The following is a 15080-nucleotide window of genomic DNA, read 5'->3' on the forward strand; positions in this document are numbered from 1 at the left end:
AATATCTATAAATTTAATTGAAATTTTTAACATCGATGTGTCTCACATGCGCAGAGATCATCCGTATGCTTAGCTTCGTGCATTTAGAACTAGATTTCCCTCACATTTTAAACTTGGTTATTGGTGTCAAGAATCTTAGACTGCTCTTCTGCCCGAAGGCTGCGTTGCCTGGTATACTGAATGGTTTGTGGCGTTCCGTTCCTTTTTATTTGTCTTAAGTTCGAGTCTGGAAGCCGTTGATTATTTATTTTTATATTTATTTTTTAAAATTATTTTTCAGAATACTTATTCTTTAGATACGATTATTTCGACAATTTTTAATACTTCCAAAAATAAAATTTGATGTCAAAAAATCTATAAATTTAATTGAAATTTTACGCGTCGATGTCTCGCACATGCGCAGAGATCATCCGTATGCTTAGCATTGCGCATTTAGAACTAGGTTTCCCTCACATTTAAACTTTGTTATTGGTGTCAAGATTCTTCGATTGCTGGTCAGACCGAGGTCAGCGTGGACTGTTGTACTGAACGTCTTATCGCGTAACGTTCCTTTTTGGTTGTGTTAAGTTCGAGTCTGGAAGCCGTTGATTAATTATTTTTATATATTTTTTTTTATTTTTTTCTACACACTTATTTTTAGATACTAGGAATTCGGCAAATATTTATACTTGCAGAAATATAATTTTTAATGTGTAAATATCTATAAATTTAATTGAAATTTTAAACATCGAAGTGTCGCACTTGCGCAGCGATCATCCATATGCTTAGCTTCGTGCATTTAGAACTAGATTTCCCTCACATTTTAAACTTGGTTATTGGTGTCAAGAATCTTAGACTGCTCTTCTGCCCGAAGGCTGCGTTGCCTGGTATACTGAATGGTTTGTGGCGTTCCGTTCCTTTTTATTTGTCTTAAGTTCGAGTCTGGAAGCCGTTGATTATTTATTTTTATATTTATTTTTTAAAATTATTTTTCAGAATACTTATTCTTTAGATACGATTATTTCGACAATTTTTAATACTTCCAAAAATAAAATTTGATGTCAAAAAATCTATAAATTTAATTGAAATTTTAATCGTCGATGTCTCGCACATGCGCAGAGATCATCCGTATGCTTAGCATTGTGCATTTAGAACTAGGTTTCCCTCACATTTAAACTTTGTTATTGGTGTCAAGATTCTTCGATTGCTGGTCAGACCGAGGTCAGCGTGGACTGTTGTACTGAACGGCTTATCGCGTAACGTTCCTTTTTGGTTGTGTTAAGTTCGAGTCTGGAAGCCGTTGATTAATTATTTTTATATATATTTTTTTTTATTTTTTTCTACACACTTATTTTTAGATACTAGGAATTCGGCAAATATTTATACTTGCAGAAATATAATTTTTAATGTTAAAATATCTATAAATTTAATTGAAATTTTAAACATCGATGTGTCTCACATGCGCAGAGATCATCCGTATGCTTAGCTTCGTGCATTTAGAACTAGATTTCCCTCACATTTTAAACTTGGTTATTGGTGTCAAGAATCTTAGACTGCTCTTCTGCCCGAAGGCTGCGTTGCCTGGTATACTGAATGGTTTGTGGCGTTCCGTTCCTTTTTATTTGTCTTAAGTTCGAGTCTGGAAGCCGTTGATTATTTATTTTTATATTTATTTTTTAAAATTATTTTTCAGAATACTTATTCTTTAGATACGATTATTTCGACAATTTTTAATACTTCCAAAAATAAAATTTGATGTCAAAAAATCTATAAATTTAATTGAAATTTTAAGCGTCGATGTCTTGCACATGCGCAGAGATTATACCTTTGCTTAGTATTGCGCATTTAGTACCAGATTTTCATATTTGAAACTTGGTATTGGTGTTAACAATATTAGAAAGCTTCGTTTTTCGATGTATGCTTGTACTTGTGTATGGAACATCTTGTGCTTATAAGTTCCATTTTGTTGGTCATAAGTTCTAGTTTGAAATCCGACGAGGAATCTTTTTTACCTTTATTTTTATTTTATAAAATCATTTTTCTCTATACTTTTTCTATATATACTAGGAATTCGACAAATTTTCGTACTTCCAAAAATAAAATTTTTCGTTAAAATATCTATAAATTTAATTGAAATGTTTAGTGTAGATGTCTTGCACATGCGCAGAGATTATCCGTATGCTTAACATTGTGCAGTTGGAACCATATTTCCGACTTTGTTAAGGGTATAAGAACGTTAGACTGCTGTGTTGTTCGATGGATGCGTGGCCTGGGAGATAGAATGACATTTTAATTTCGTTTCCTTTTCGTTAGATTTAAGTTGCAGTCTGCATGCCGGCAAATAATTTTTTTTATTCATAATTTTTTTTTTTTCATATTTATTTTGTAGTTGTCACAAATTCGACGCATTTTCTTATTTCTTAAAATAAAATTTGACTTTAAAATATCTGTAAATGTATTGAAATTTTTATCCCTATCACTTCTAGTGGGTGGGTTTGGGTCGCTTCGCGAATTTTCTTTCACTTCCAATTTGGTCGGTTTCCTCGCTTGATTCTGTTATAGGGGAGGCTTGAAATAGGCTAATGTTTTAAGCACTCGATATTTCCGTGTTATCTGTGAGGATCAAAGCCTTTTCACAGAAAATTCCCCTGCGCATTAAGGTGATAGAGTTGGGGAGAGTATTCACTAAATAGTTTGATTGCACATATTTTGTGTTTTGATTTTGTATTGTAGTTTTTTATTAATTATTTCTATTTCTAATGTTTTGATTTGTCAGTTTTTGTTTCCACGTCTTGTACCTTAAAACTGCAAAGATTTTATAACTATTTATATAAGAAATTTTCCACTGATGTTCTCTGTTAACGATAAATGTAATTATACCGATACGTTGTTTATTTTTCGGATAAGCATCAGAAGCTCTTTTCAGTTTTAAGACTATTGCAATGAAATAAAGACAAACTATATACTGCGGCCTATTCAAATAGCAGTTTCCTCACAAAATGAGTAGCGACTCTTGTTATTGTGAAGAGAAATCGTTTTATATTCCCAGCATCTTATTCTATCATCAAAGAACCGTCGGAATTTTTGATGCCGAGTACAAACTAAGGCTTTCAAATAGCATTTAAAGACCCCAGAAATGGGGAGTTTTCTCCTATTTCATAGAGTGAGATAAGTTCTATAAATGCCGAGTTCCTTTTACGAATTGTATGCTGAAAATTTCTCTTCAATTATAAAGTTTCTACTCTTTATTTTATGTGCGGTTTTACGTATCGGTTTTTGTCAATGCATTAAGCCGTGTTCCAACCACTCGTGAATCTTCACACAGAACACACTCCTCCCCTCCCCCCGACCCTCTCTTTCGGTTTTCTGAGGTTCTTTGACGCCTGTCCAGTTTACCGACTGTAGGTAAACTGGACTGGTGAGGTGTGGAAGTTTGTAGAGGGGATGCCAGCTCAGGTGTCGTCCTCGCTATCTCACCGTGGTTCAAAATTACAAGGTTCGACCCAAAATAGTCCTAGTGTTGCTTCAAAGCACGGGACGTTAATTTAACTAAACTAAACTAAACCTACAAATGACTTTTCCCTTAATTTAAATTTGGAAGAAACTAAACAAAAAGCAATCAGAGAATTTTTTACTTAAATATTAAATTGCCATTTGTAACTTACTGCATGTAGAACACACTAAATGAGTTCTTGACACTAAATATGTAAATGAACGTTTATGTTTTAAATAAGTAAATGAACGATTCTATCTTCTGCTATGAAATCTCATCTATTTGTGATGTTTTGAATAGAATAGTTTAGAACAATCAACATTTTCCTAATCATAGACCAATCAGTCTTGAGAAACCCTGGGTACTGATTGGAGTACCAACTTTGAGACGGTTGATGAAGTGGCCTTAAATCGACCGTTTTTATTGAATAGCAGTATTTTTTACAAACTCAGGTTCTGCAAAGAAATCTTTACGACGGTTATTGGAATAAACATCTTTATTAACAGCACAGCACAGAGACATACACAAAAAGACGTACAGTTTTACAGAGAGAGGTGCATTTATACTATAATTCTACATATGACATCATTTTGTGATGTAATTAAGAACCAATCCGCGACCGGCGCACATGACATCGCTTTAATCCTTACGTCATAGTTTGAAGCCACGTGCGTGATCAGGGAAAGTTCAAGTATAAATAAATGGAGTTGCAACATTCTCCCACCCTTTTGAGTGTATTGCTATCACTCAAAAGCATGTAAAACCTCATTAAATAATCCAAGTCTTTCAGGTATTTTAACTAATCTACCTGATTTAGTGATTTTATTTCTTATGACTGCATTATTGGTTAATTCATTTTCTTTGACACTAGATGTCGGAACGCCATCAATTTTTACAATTTCATTTATAAACGGTACTTCGAGTGGATAAACTCTTTGAATTGGACGAATCAGTTCGGAGTTCTTAAATTTCAATTTCAAGGTACGGACTTTACCATCCCTACCTGGAAGCAGACTTATTACTTTTCCTAAAGGCCAATACACGCGCTTTTTGGATGGCTCCTCAATCATCACGACTTCACCAACTTTGAAATCATGACCAGACTTTCCTGGGCGTTTTTGACGTAGTTGACCAAGATATTCTTTCCTGAAACGTGATCTAAAATCATGGATCAGTTTTCTACGATACCTTATTCTTTTCTGAAACTTAGAGAATTCACTTAAATCTAAATCTATGGTATCATATGAAGATTTCCCGTTTAAAAACAAACTTGGCGTTAATAGTATTAAATCATTCGGATCTTCCGAAATATAGGTTAATGGACGAGAATTCACCACCGCTTCACAATCACACAGGACAGTTAAAAGTTCTTCATATTTTAAAATTGCCTTACCTAAAGTACGCTTCAATAATTCTTTAATTACTCGTACTAATCTCTCCGACCATCCTCCCCACCAAGCGGCAGTTGGAGGATTGAACTTCCATTTAATAGGTTTAATGTCGGTCTCTCGCATTATCTTATCCCAATCTAGATTTTTCAATTCACTATTGGTGCCAACAAAATTAGTCCCGTTATCTGTATATATAGTTTCTGGTCTAGTACGACGTGCTATAAACCGTCTTAAAGAAAGCATGAAACACTCAGTGGACAATGAACTTACTAGCTCTAGATGTATCGCCCGATAAATGGCACAGGTATAAAGTACTATCCACACCTTACCTCCATCTCTAGTAAAAAGAGGTCCAGCCAAATCTATACCCGTGATGTCGAACGCGTTAGCATCTTTAACACGATCTGCAGGCAGACTCACCGGATCACTCATAGGAGAGTTTGAGCTATATCGACGACAAGGCACACACTTCATAACTACTTCCCTAACCGTTTTTCGCGTTTTCATTATCCAGAATTTTTCACGCAGTATAGACGTAAGAATTTGAACCCCAGCGTGACAGTTTTTTAAATGATAATATTCAATTAATCTTGTGGTTAAAAGGCATTTACTAGGCATCAAAATAGGAGCAATAAAATTTGGATCATCTTTTCTCTCGGTTATTTTAGTTTTAACTCTAATGATTCCTTCGTTGTCTTTAAAGACATTTACAATGGGTATCGACTTCAAATTAGGAAACATTTTACCTTGCACTAACCGAATTAACACCCTTTCAGCTTTTTCTATATCGTCCGACGATAGTTTGGAAAGTTTTCTTTCCTCAACAGGAACCCTAGAATTATTGATGAATCTTAAAATCCAACCCATTAAACGAACTATTGAATTGTATTTGGAAAATCGTACAGCATACCACGGGACCACTTCCTCAGAAATATTTACATTAACTAATTCAGACTTCCTTTTTTCCAAAATAACATCCTTAGGTTCACAATTAATTTCACTGGCAGGCCACTGTCCTCTACTTTTTTTTAACCATTGAGGTCCCTCCCACCATTTAGAATCTAACATCTGTTTGGGGGTACAACCTCGTGATAACAAATCTGCTATATTCATATTACCTGGAACATGCCTCCATGACTGAAATTTGGTAAGTTCCCTTATTTCTTTTACCCGATTGGCCACAAACACAGACCAATTTCCTTGCTCTCTTATCCACCAAAGAGCCACTTCTGAATCGGTCCAGTAAGTTACTTTTATTTCTGGTAGATGTAAAGCACGGACAATTGAATTTGCAAGTCTAGCTCCAATGCAACAGGCCATTAATTCTAATCTAGGAATGGTAAGAGATTTCAAGGGGGCTACTCTAGTCTTAGAACGTAAAAGTGAAACTTTTACATCATTTTCTACAACAGTTCGAACAAATACACATGCACCATATGAGCTTTTAGATGCATCAACAAAAACATGGATTTCAGAAGTTCCATTTATGGCAATATATCGAGGCACAGTAACTTCTTTTAACAAATACATTTCATTTATCCATTTCACAAATTTATTCACAATATTTTTAGGTAATTCTGAATCCCAAGTTAAACCTTTGTTATCAGGTAAATTAGCTGGATCATGTTTCCACGGAAGCTGTAACTCGTACCTTCCGTTAGGAAGAATTGTTAACTTCTGCTGAAAATCATTTAAAGCTTCTTCATAAGAATTGTGTTTGCTTTCCACTAGTGTTGGATTTGAGATGCCTAAATTTTCGAGATCCCAGAGATCAGTTAATTTAATACTTCTTACATACATTGCAAGTGTTGTCATAACATTTCTATCAATATGACACACTTCATTCTGCATTCCTATAATTGTATTTCCCAGTTTAGTCTCAACCACAGATAAACCGGAATCTAATTCACAACATTTCTTCAGTAAAATTCGACCCAACACGTTCGAACCCACTAACACATCGATCTCTAAATCTTCGCTGAATGAATCCGAAAACTCTATGTTCAATTCTCTTAAATTGTTAAGAATTCGCTGATCTGTTATTTTCGGGACACTGTTGCATATCTTTCCCTCTGAAAGAACTTCTAAACAACAAGAGTAATCTCTATTCAAAGCTGACAGCTCGATAGAATAAACTCCATGTTGCTTAGGCTTCGTTTGCGTTCCTCCAAACAGGGAGTGAATTACGTTTTCATATCTATGTGGTATTAATCCCAAGTGAGCAATTAATCTTTCACTCACGTGAGAATACTGGCTAGCTGAATCTAAAAGAATTCTTACGCGTTTTTCTCGACCTTGACCTCGCGCAATTACGCAGAGAGTCTGCAAATAAACTGTTCGATTTCTGCTACATTGATTAGAAAGAGTAATAGTGGAAGGAGAATTTTTAACACTTGGAGATTTATCAGGTTTTTTACTACACATAATATCATAATGAGATAAAGAGCAGAAATTACACTTCAGTTTAGATTTTAAGTCACACTGCCTACTGATATGATTTGATTTAGTTAAACATGAATAGCAGGCTCCCTTTTTAGACAATATTTTTAACTTTTCATTAAGAGATATTTTCTTTGCTGAAAAACATTTATGGCTTGGATGGGGTTTATCACAAAAAAATACAGACAACTTTATTGTCAGTGGATTTTAAGCTTACCAGGGCTGCGGTAGTAGCCATATCTCCACTAATCTCGTTTAGAGGGGCAGGAACATATTCTTTTTTACGGGTAATTTGATTCGCTGCAAATCCTGTTCTTGCTAACACAACCATCTCTTCACCCTGCACCTCTTGACGGAGAAAAGTCATGAGATTCTCTAAGGAGCGAGTGTTCTTTTCGGCGGTGTTGTCGCATAATTCGTGGTGATTTCTGTTGCGTTCCCACGTCTTAAGCACTTCTTCGGGCAGGCAGCTCTCAACCAGGGGGGCTAGGAAATCGCCGAACTTTTCCTTTGTTCGTCCTAGGCTCTCCAGGGCTCTCAGCTTTCCCTCCAACTCGTCATATAGTCTTGAAAGGTCTGTTTTCGCTCTACTGGACACAGCATTCTTCATAACCATTGTCAGAAGATCCCGAACATAAATTTGGACGAGCAGATCTTCTCTTCCAAACCGCTCTTTCAATTGCGCCACTGCCTTAGGATAATTCGCTGCAGTAGCCGGAAAACTAAGAATGAGTCTCTCCGCCTTTGACTTGGGTTCGACAGAAGCCACAAGATACTGCATCTTGTCTTCGTCAGGGATGTCCTGGTCGTCGTGAATTTTTTGGAACTGGCTCCAAAACGAAAGGAACTCCTTTGGGTCTCCATCAAATTTCCTCAGTTCGAGCTTGGGTAACTTGAACTTTCTTGGTGTGTCTGGTACTTCAGAAATAACAGTCTCTTTCAACTTCCTATCGATGAGAGAGTAGTATTCTAAATACCTTTCACGGTAGCCTTCTGCCTCAGTGAAATCAGTCTCGAACTCTCTTCCATCATCTTCTAACTGTAGCAAAGCTCCAGACACTGCTTCTTGCACAGCTTCTAATCTTAAATATTTATCTTTCAATTGCACTTGTAGCAACGAAATCTTTCCTAAATCTACTACATCATTCTTAAGCTCATTTTCTATCTTATTTGCGACTAAGGTAAATGCAGTCCTTAGTACTCGTCTCTGCGCCTTTTGTGCTTTAAGATCCATAACTAATTCTATTTATCAAATTCTATTTCCAATAACACGTCCTGTCACGGACGCCAGATTTTACAAACTCAGGTTCTGCAAAGAAATCTTTACGACGGTTATTGGAATAAACATCTTTATTAACAGCACAGCACAGAGACATACACAAAAAGACGTACAGTTTTACAGAGAGAGGTGCATTTATACTATAATTCTACATATGACATCATTTTGTGATGTAATTAAGAACCAATCCGCGACCGGCGCACATGACATCGCTTTAATCCTTACGTCATAGTTTGAAGCCACGTGCGTGATCAGGGAAAGTTCAAGTATAAATAAATGGAGTTGCAACAGTATTTATATTTTCATAAATCAGTCAGTTTTAGTGCCTGGTTTAGTTGATTGGAGTGTCTCAAGAATATTTTGTTAAATATGACTCACAGAACAGAGGACCCAAATAAAAGCTAAAAATTCGTAATTTATTGGAATATTTACTGACCCAGGTTACATAAAATATAATTAATTACTTCTTAGACCATTTTAATAGGTGTATTTTTATTATTAAAGGTTTACAAATTAGCCGTTTGGCTCTGAATTGTAAGGATATATATAAAACCATGTTTGCCTTAGATAAAGTTGATTTATTGAGTTAATAATGTAGATATTATAAAAAAAATCATAGAAAACTTCGTCTTGCATTTTTTTTAGAAAAAAAAAATCATATCTCATATTTATTTCAATTCATAAAGACACGTTCTAAAATATGACGGGTTAATATGTTGAATTTGCAATAATAGTTCACTAATTTTTAATCTAAGCTTTTGTCAATACGATGTCAACACGTTGATAAAAGCTAATTTTTCCTCATTGAAGCGTAAAAGGCTCGTTATGGTTAAATTTTATTATTATTTTTTTGGAGGAAGGAATTGTTGAAAAATATGATTAAATTACTTTTTAAAAATTCATTAAAAATAAAAGCTTACTTTCTAGATTAAAATATTGATATAATTTAAAAGATAATTTTTTTGAACTTTAAATTGATGTAAAAATATTTTTTGTGCAATGGGGTCAATTCATGTGACGTAAAATTCACATGTCATGAGCTATCCGCGCAATCATTTAAGTTTCATCCGCACCGCTTTCGTCGATTAGTCTGCCATTAACGTTTCCCGCCGAATATGAAGCGGATTTTTTTGTTTACATTTGAAGTTATGATTTTTGAGTCATTTTCTTTCCTCTTATTATGGGTTAAAAGAGGAAATACTGGTGTGCTGATGGATGCTTTAATGCGAAACACAAGAGTGACTGGCATGATGAAATGTTTTCTTATTTTCCTTTCAACAATCCTGCTTAGGGTTGGTACCTTTGATATAGATTTTTTCAAGCCTTCGAAGTCGATGATATGCTTCGATCATTTTGAAGAATTCATTCAGTGTGTGTTCATTTATTAAATCGTAAATGGAATTCCAGTAATCGCAAATGTTTCAGTATTTTTTTAGAAAAATTCTTCGAAGAAAAGAAATTGGTAAGCGATTTGCCAACACAAACAATCAAACAAAATCGTGAGAGCATTTCTAATTCCCTTTATTCACATTTGATGAAATTTCTGATAATTTTGAAAATGCTTAGAAGGTTTTAAAATGTTTACATGAATATTACATTGCATTTTCTAAAAAATCTTACTAAATTTAATTAATGTAAGTAAACAAACTCCTGCTGCAAAAATAACAACTGCTATAATGCTAAACTTGGTGGAAGTGAATAAATTTCTTAAAGATTTATTTAATAAGTGAAATCTTTACTAACTACTGAAAATTGAATTTTCTTATTGACTGTTATAATATATATATAATTGATGTATTTTATTAAACGTGCTCTTAATTTGATAAATTGAGTGCTATATATAAGAAATATATATATTTAAGTTTTGAAAACACATGTAATTTAATTAAGTATATAAATTAGTTAAGTATAAAAACCATTAATTAACATCAAATAATTTTTGCATTTGATTTTTAGTTTTTGGCATTATAATAAAATGCATTATGAGGTTTTACTTTTTTATTATGAACCTTAAAGTTTTCTTTATCTTTTAGTAATTCATGTTATTCAGTTATTGCTGGGTAATTATGTCTAATAACAAAAGAGCAAAATGGATGGCTCCAGAAAGCATTATTACTAGTTTTCTAATTACATTTGCAGATTTGTGATGGATTCAAAGTGAATTTATATCAAACAGCTTTTCTATTGTTAAAAATGAAATGTCAATAGTTTATTGTATTTAAACTGAAATTGACTGTTATCATAATATCATGTTATACCATTGTGCACCTCAGTGATTTCTGTTTTAATAAATACAGGTCTTTTCATTGAAAATCAATTTCCATATCAGCATTTATTATATAATTTTTATTCCCAACTTCATTGCTACACTTTTTTTCCTATTTTTTTGACATATCAATTTTGAATCATAAAATTCTGTAAAAGCATAAAAGTGTTTCTTCTAACTTTCTAACTCATCTTTATATCCTATTTAACTTCTCTCTCTCTCTCTCTCTCTCTCTCTCTATATATATATATATATATATATATATATATATATATATATATATATATATCATGACCTTATTCTTGTTTATTAAATTTATTGTATTGTTGTATTGTATGTTTTATTTTATGATATTCATTCAAAGTAATTTTTATCAATGTAGCTTTAACATTTAAATAAAATTTCATAAATGTTCTGCTTTTAAAGTACATTGTTCAACATAAGGTTTTTATTCATGATAAAAAAAACTGTTGTTTAGTATTTAGAATGTTTCTGTTGAATAAAATTGATCTCATCATTTACATTGACATTCTTTTCATACTGTGTTTATGTTTTTTCTAAGTGTCTAGAAAAATAAATGTTGATAAATAGTTTTTTGAATTAGTGAGTACATTGAAACATCCATTTGATCACATTTTTTCAAATAATTATCATATATGTTTTATCTATCTATCTATCCATCTATATATATATATATATTTTGTAATGTGCAAACAAAAAATATGAAACTGTAATTTTATTTGTTTTCCTTTAATGATCCCTACAAATTAAAATGAAATAATTGATTCATAAGTTGCATAGATTTAAAAAAAGGTATCTATACCTTTTATATTTCATAATTTGAAATTGTAAACATAATTTATTCAATATATACTAATTTGAATTTCATGTTCTTTCCACTGAGCAAACTGAAAACATCAAGGTCTCAATATTAATAAAAATCATTACATAAGAAAAAAAATGTAATAATTTTATTAGTAAGCTTTAAAGAGTAATAATTTATTTTTGTTGTTGTTGAAAAGAACTATACTTTTAAGATTCAACATTCAATAATATTTAAATAATATGTAAAAAAAGAACACATGTAATTTTTCAAGAACACTGTCATAGTCATTTGTCAAAATGTATCCTTTGGATAAAAAAAGGGGGGGAGGATATGGGAAAGGAACGAATAAAGCAGCACCAAACGAATTAAAAAGCGACGTTAATTAATTATGCAAAAACAATAATTCCATTGAAAATAGTAATTAAAATTTTAATATAAGAAATAAAATTATATAACTACGAAAATTTGGAGAAAATAATTCAAAATAATATCTTTAAAAAAATCAGAAGTTTTTAATAATTGATCGGCTAGCGTAACATTTACTAAACAATAGTTTCATCAACGTTATCGGTAGACATCTCGACATGCGTAGAACGGTTGAAAATTGAACAGAAACGGTTTGTTTGGTACCTGACATGTGATCATGAATTGACCCCATAATATTTTCGCAAGTTATCGCGAAGAAAGTCCGAAATTTCAGTTAATTTTTAATTAATTACAATTCTATTTAAAAAAATCGCTTCGAAGTGCGCATTTCTGACCACCAAGGTATACATGTATCAAATTTGGTAGCTCTAGGTCGAACGGTCTGCCCTACATGGCTAATCGTATTTAAGCAAGTCCACCAGGGCTGAAGATCATTTCCAGAGCGCATCGCAGCTGGTCGCGGCAATGGATTGATTGACAGGCTCTCTATAGATTACCATTACTGGGGATAAACTCCTCCCGGGGCTAGGCGCCCCGTCAACCGAACCCATAAAGAATGGTCTGGTTCTGTAGAGCGCCAATACACACTCACACATTCAGCTTTATTTTAAATATACATGAAAGCTCAATTCATTTACTCTAGCATGCCCACTTCATTTACTTCTTTCCTCTTCATCTCTAATGACAAAATAAATCTTAGAAAAATCCCTAACTTTAAGAATTAGACTGATTCCATCAATTTCAATAATGAATGATTTTGCCATTTCGCAAATATAGCTAACTAATCAGAATGATCTATCACAATTACGAGACATAATTTAAAATAGTATATTTTTTATTTTAAAATGAAGTAATCATAATATTCATAAAAATTCGTTGACAAAAGAATGTCATCAATGTACTACTCCGAAGACAGATAGTAATAAAAAAAATAATGTAGTTATATCAGTCAGCTTTGATAATCTAAATGTTATCACTACAAAAGTATAATAAAATAATAATTATAATGAATACATTTACAATAAGTACATCAATGATAAATATAAGTAAAAGATATAATAACGGTAGATTATACTGATTGGTTATTTATGATTCAAAGTTTCGAAATTTTCCAGTTGGTAACAAAAATTCCTAAATCGTTTTTCAGTTGTTGAGGCTGATAGAGCTATGTATAAGTTTTATTTTGTAATATCTCTTAAAATGGAGAAGAGAGATCCTTAATAATGTATCTAGGAGTCATGGGCATTCATGTGAAGTAAAACTTTTTGAAATGAACAAACGTCGGTTTATTAGTAGGAACTGGAAACTCAGAGGCAAGATTTCGCAGCATAGAAATGTCTGGCTTTTGCGCCATTAAAATCCAATCAATCAGAGGCGAGATTTTTCCATACAAATTGTATAGTGAAATTTGGCTTTTTTCGATTACTCTAAAGAATGGTGATTGAAAGTAACTGATTATTTAGGACGTATTATGAGATAATTAGATTTCATATGAAACAAAAGTAATCAAATTAGTCGTTTCGACTAGTCGACTGATTCATTGATTTAGCTTATTTTTCTTTTTCGTAATGTGAAATTTGGAATTCTGGTGGTGGACGTAAAATGGGCTATCTATTTGTAAATATTAAGCGCTTTTCATATGTTTAAATATGTTATATATGATCAACTTACATGTAAAACTTTTGTGGGGAATTTAGTCAGAAAAATGTTGTAATGTTAAAAAAGTTGCTGAGATATGCAAATAACGCATGTTATCGGAATTGATTTCAAAGATTTATAATTTGACCTTCAGATCCTATTCCTCTTTTTAGTTTGAGCTTGAGTGAACTTTAAAACAGCTCTAACTAACGAGAAAGAATTATGTGATTTGACGAGACTAATTTTTTAATGTTGGCAGTAGTTATTTTTTTAACATCGACAGAATAAAATATAGAAAATGTTCCTCCACATATTTTGGAAACATTTTTATACACTGTTCATGATATGGGTTATTCAACTAGAAGATAAATAAAGCTTAGGTGAAAATTTAAAACGATCATCATTGCATTTGAATGCATTATGATTCTTACGATATGTTGACGATATTGGCCGACATTCAAAATTCGAACGACACCTTGACGATATTGCACATGTCTTTCCCTTATAGCCTGTTGTGGATAGTGATGAGCGAGGATAGAATCTGGAACCTAGTGGTTCGCAGCCGAGTAACAAGACCACAAGACAAAAGCAATACTCACGACTTGTAGCTGTTATCTGACTTATACGGTTCACCACATGGAGTCCGACACCCAACACGAACATTCCAATCCCCTTAAGCCTATTACCATATAATGCCCAACAACATTATTAGGCTATTTTTTCGATATTGGCTAACATTTACAAAATCGAAAAATATCGTAAAGATATCGTACAATATCTTGTGCCCCCTCACCACAGAAGACCGTGACCTTCACAATATTGTGTAATATTTATCGATTGTTTAATATAAATATATTGTCACGAATTCTGTAAATTGGTGTAATTTGTCTTATGATAATGAATGTTATATGTATCCCATTGTATTTCAATAGCAAGTCGCCAAATTGGCGAGATATTGGCTCATTGGCGATGTTTTAGGCAACTAATTTTTGTCGCCAGATTTGGCGACATTTCGCCAAGTTTGGCGACGGAAGTTGGAAACCTTGGCGACAGAGAGAATTTTCTAGAGGGATCCTGATTTCTTGAATTCTCTCCAAGGTTCTGGATTTTTCTAATATGACATAACTTCCTGTTAGTGACGTCACTTCCGGCAGAGAGCATATAAAAACAAGCACGTACCCCCCCACCCCACCCTCACCCTAATATCAGACAATCACAATGAGTCCTGACACTCGTCATCTCCAAATTTCGTCGAAGACGGCCACGGCAAAGTATAGACAGCAAAGCACTGTGAAGTCTCTCCTTACCGGGGATAAGCCCCTGCCGGGGCTAGGCGCCCCGTC

General features: G+C 33.2%; 1 protein-coding gene across 1 annotated transcript; it reads right to left on the reverse strand.

Annotated features, from left to right (window-relative positions):
• Positions 1-4215: 4215 nt before the first annotated feature.
• On the reverse strand, positions 4216-7287 carry LOC129962291 (uncharacterized). Its single transcript, XM_056076040.1, has 2 exons — positions 6459-7287; positions 4216-6377 (listed from the first exon to the last, which is right to left on the reverse strand). The coding sequence occupies exons 1-2, from the start codon at positions 7285-7287 to the stop codon at positions 4216-4218; spliced, it is 2991 nt and encodes a 996-aa protein (XP_055932015.1).
• Between the last annotated feature and the right edge of the window lie 7793 nt (positions 7288-15080).

The sequence above is a fragment of the Argiope bruennichi genome, chromosome 1, assembly GCF_947563725.1.
Source record: "Argiope bruennichi chromosome 1, qqArgBrue1.1, whole genome shotgun sequence".
In the NCBI taxonomy this organism is placed as follows: domain Eukaryota; kingdom Metazoa; phylum Arthropoda; class Arachnida; order Araneae; family Araneidae; genus Argiope; species Argiope bruennichi.

Excerpts from the sequence above, each read along its gene's own strand:
- LOC129962291 (XM_056076040.1), bottom strand. The coding sequence starts at position 7,287 with ATGTGTAGTAAAAAACCTGATAAATCTCCAAGTGTTAAAAATTCTCCT. Across the intron at positions 6,378-6,458 it reads TAATTTACCTGATAACAAAG|AAGTTACTGTGCCTCGATAT; the intron begins GTTTAACTTGGG and ends ATTTGTTAAAAG.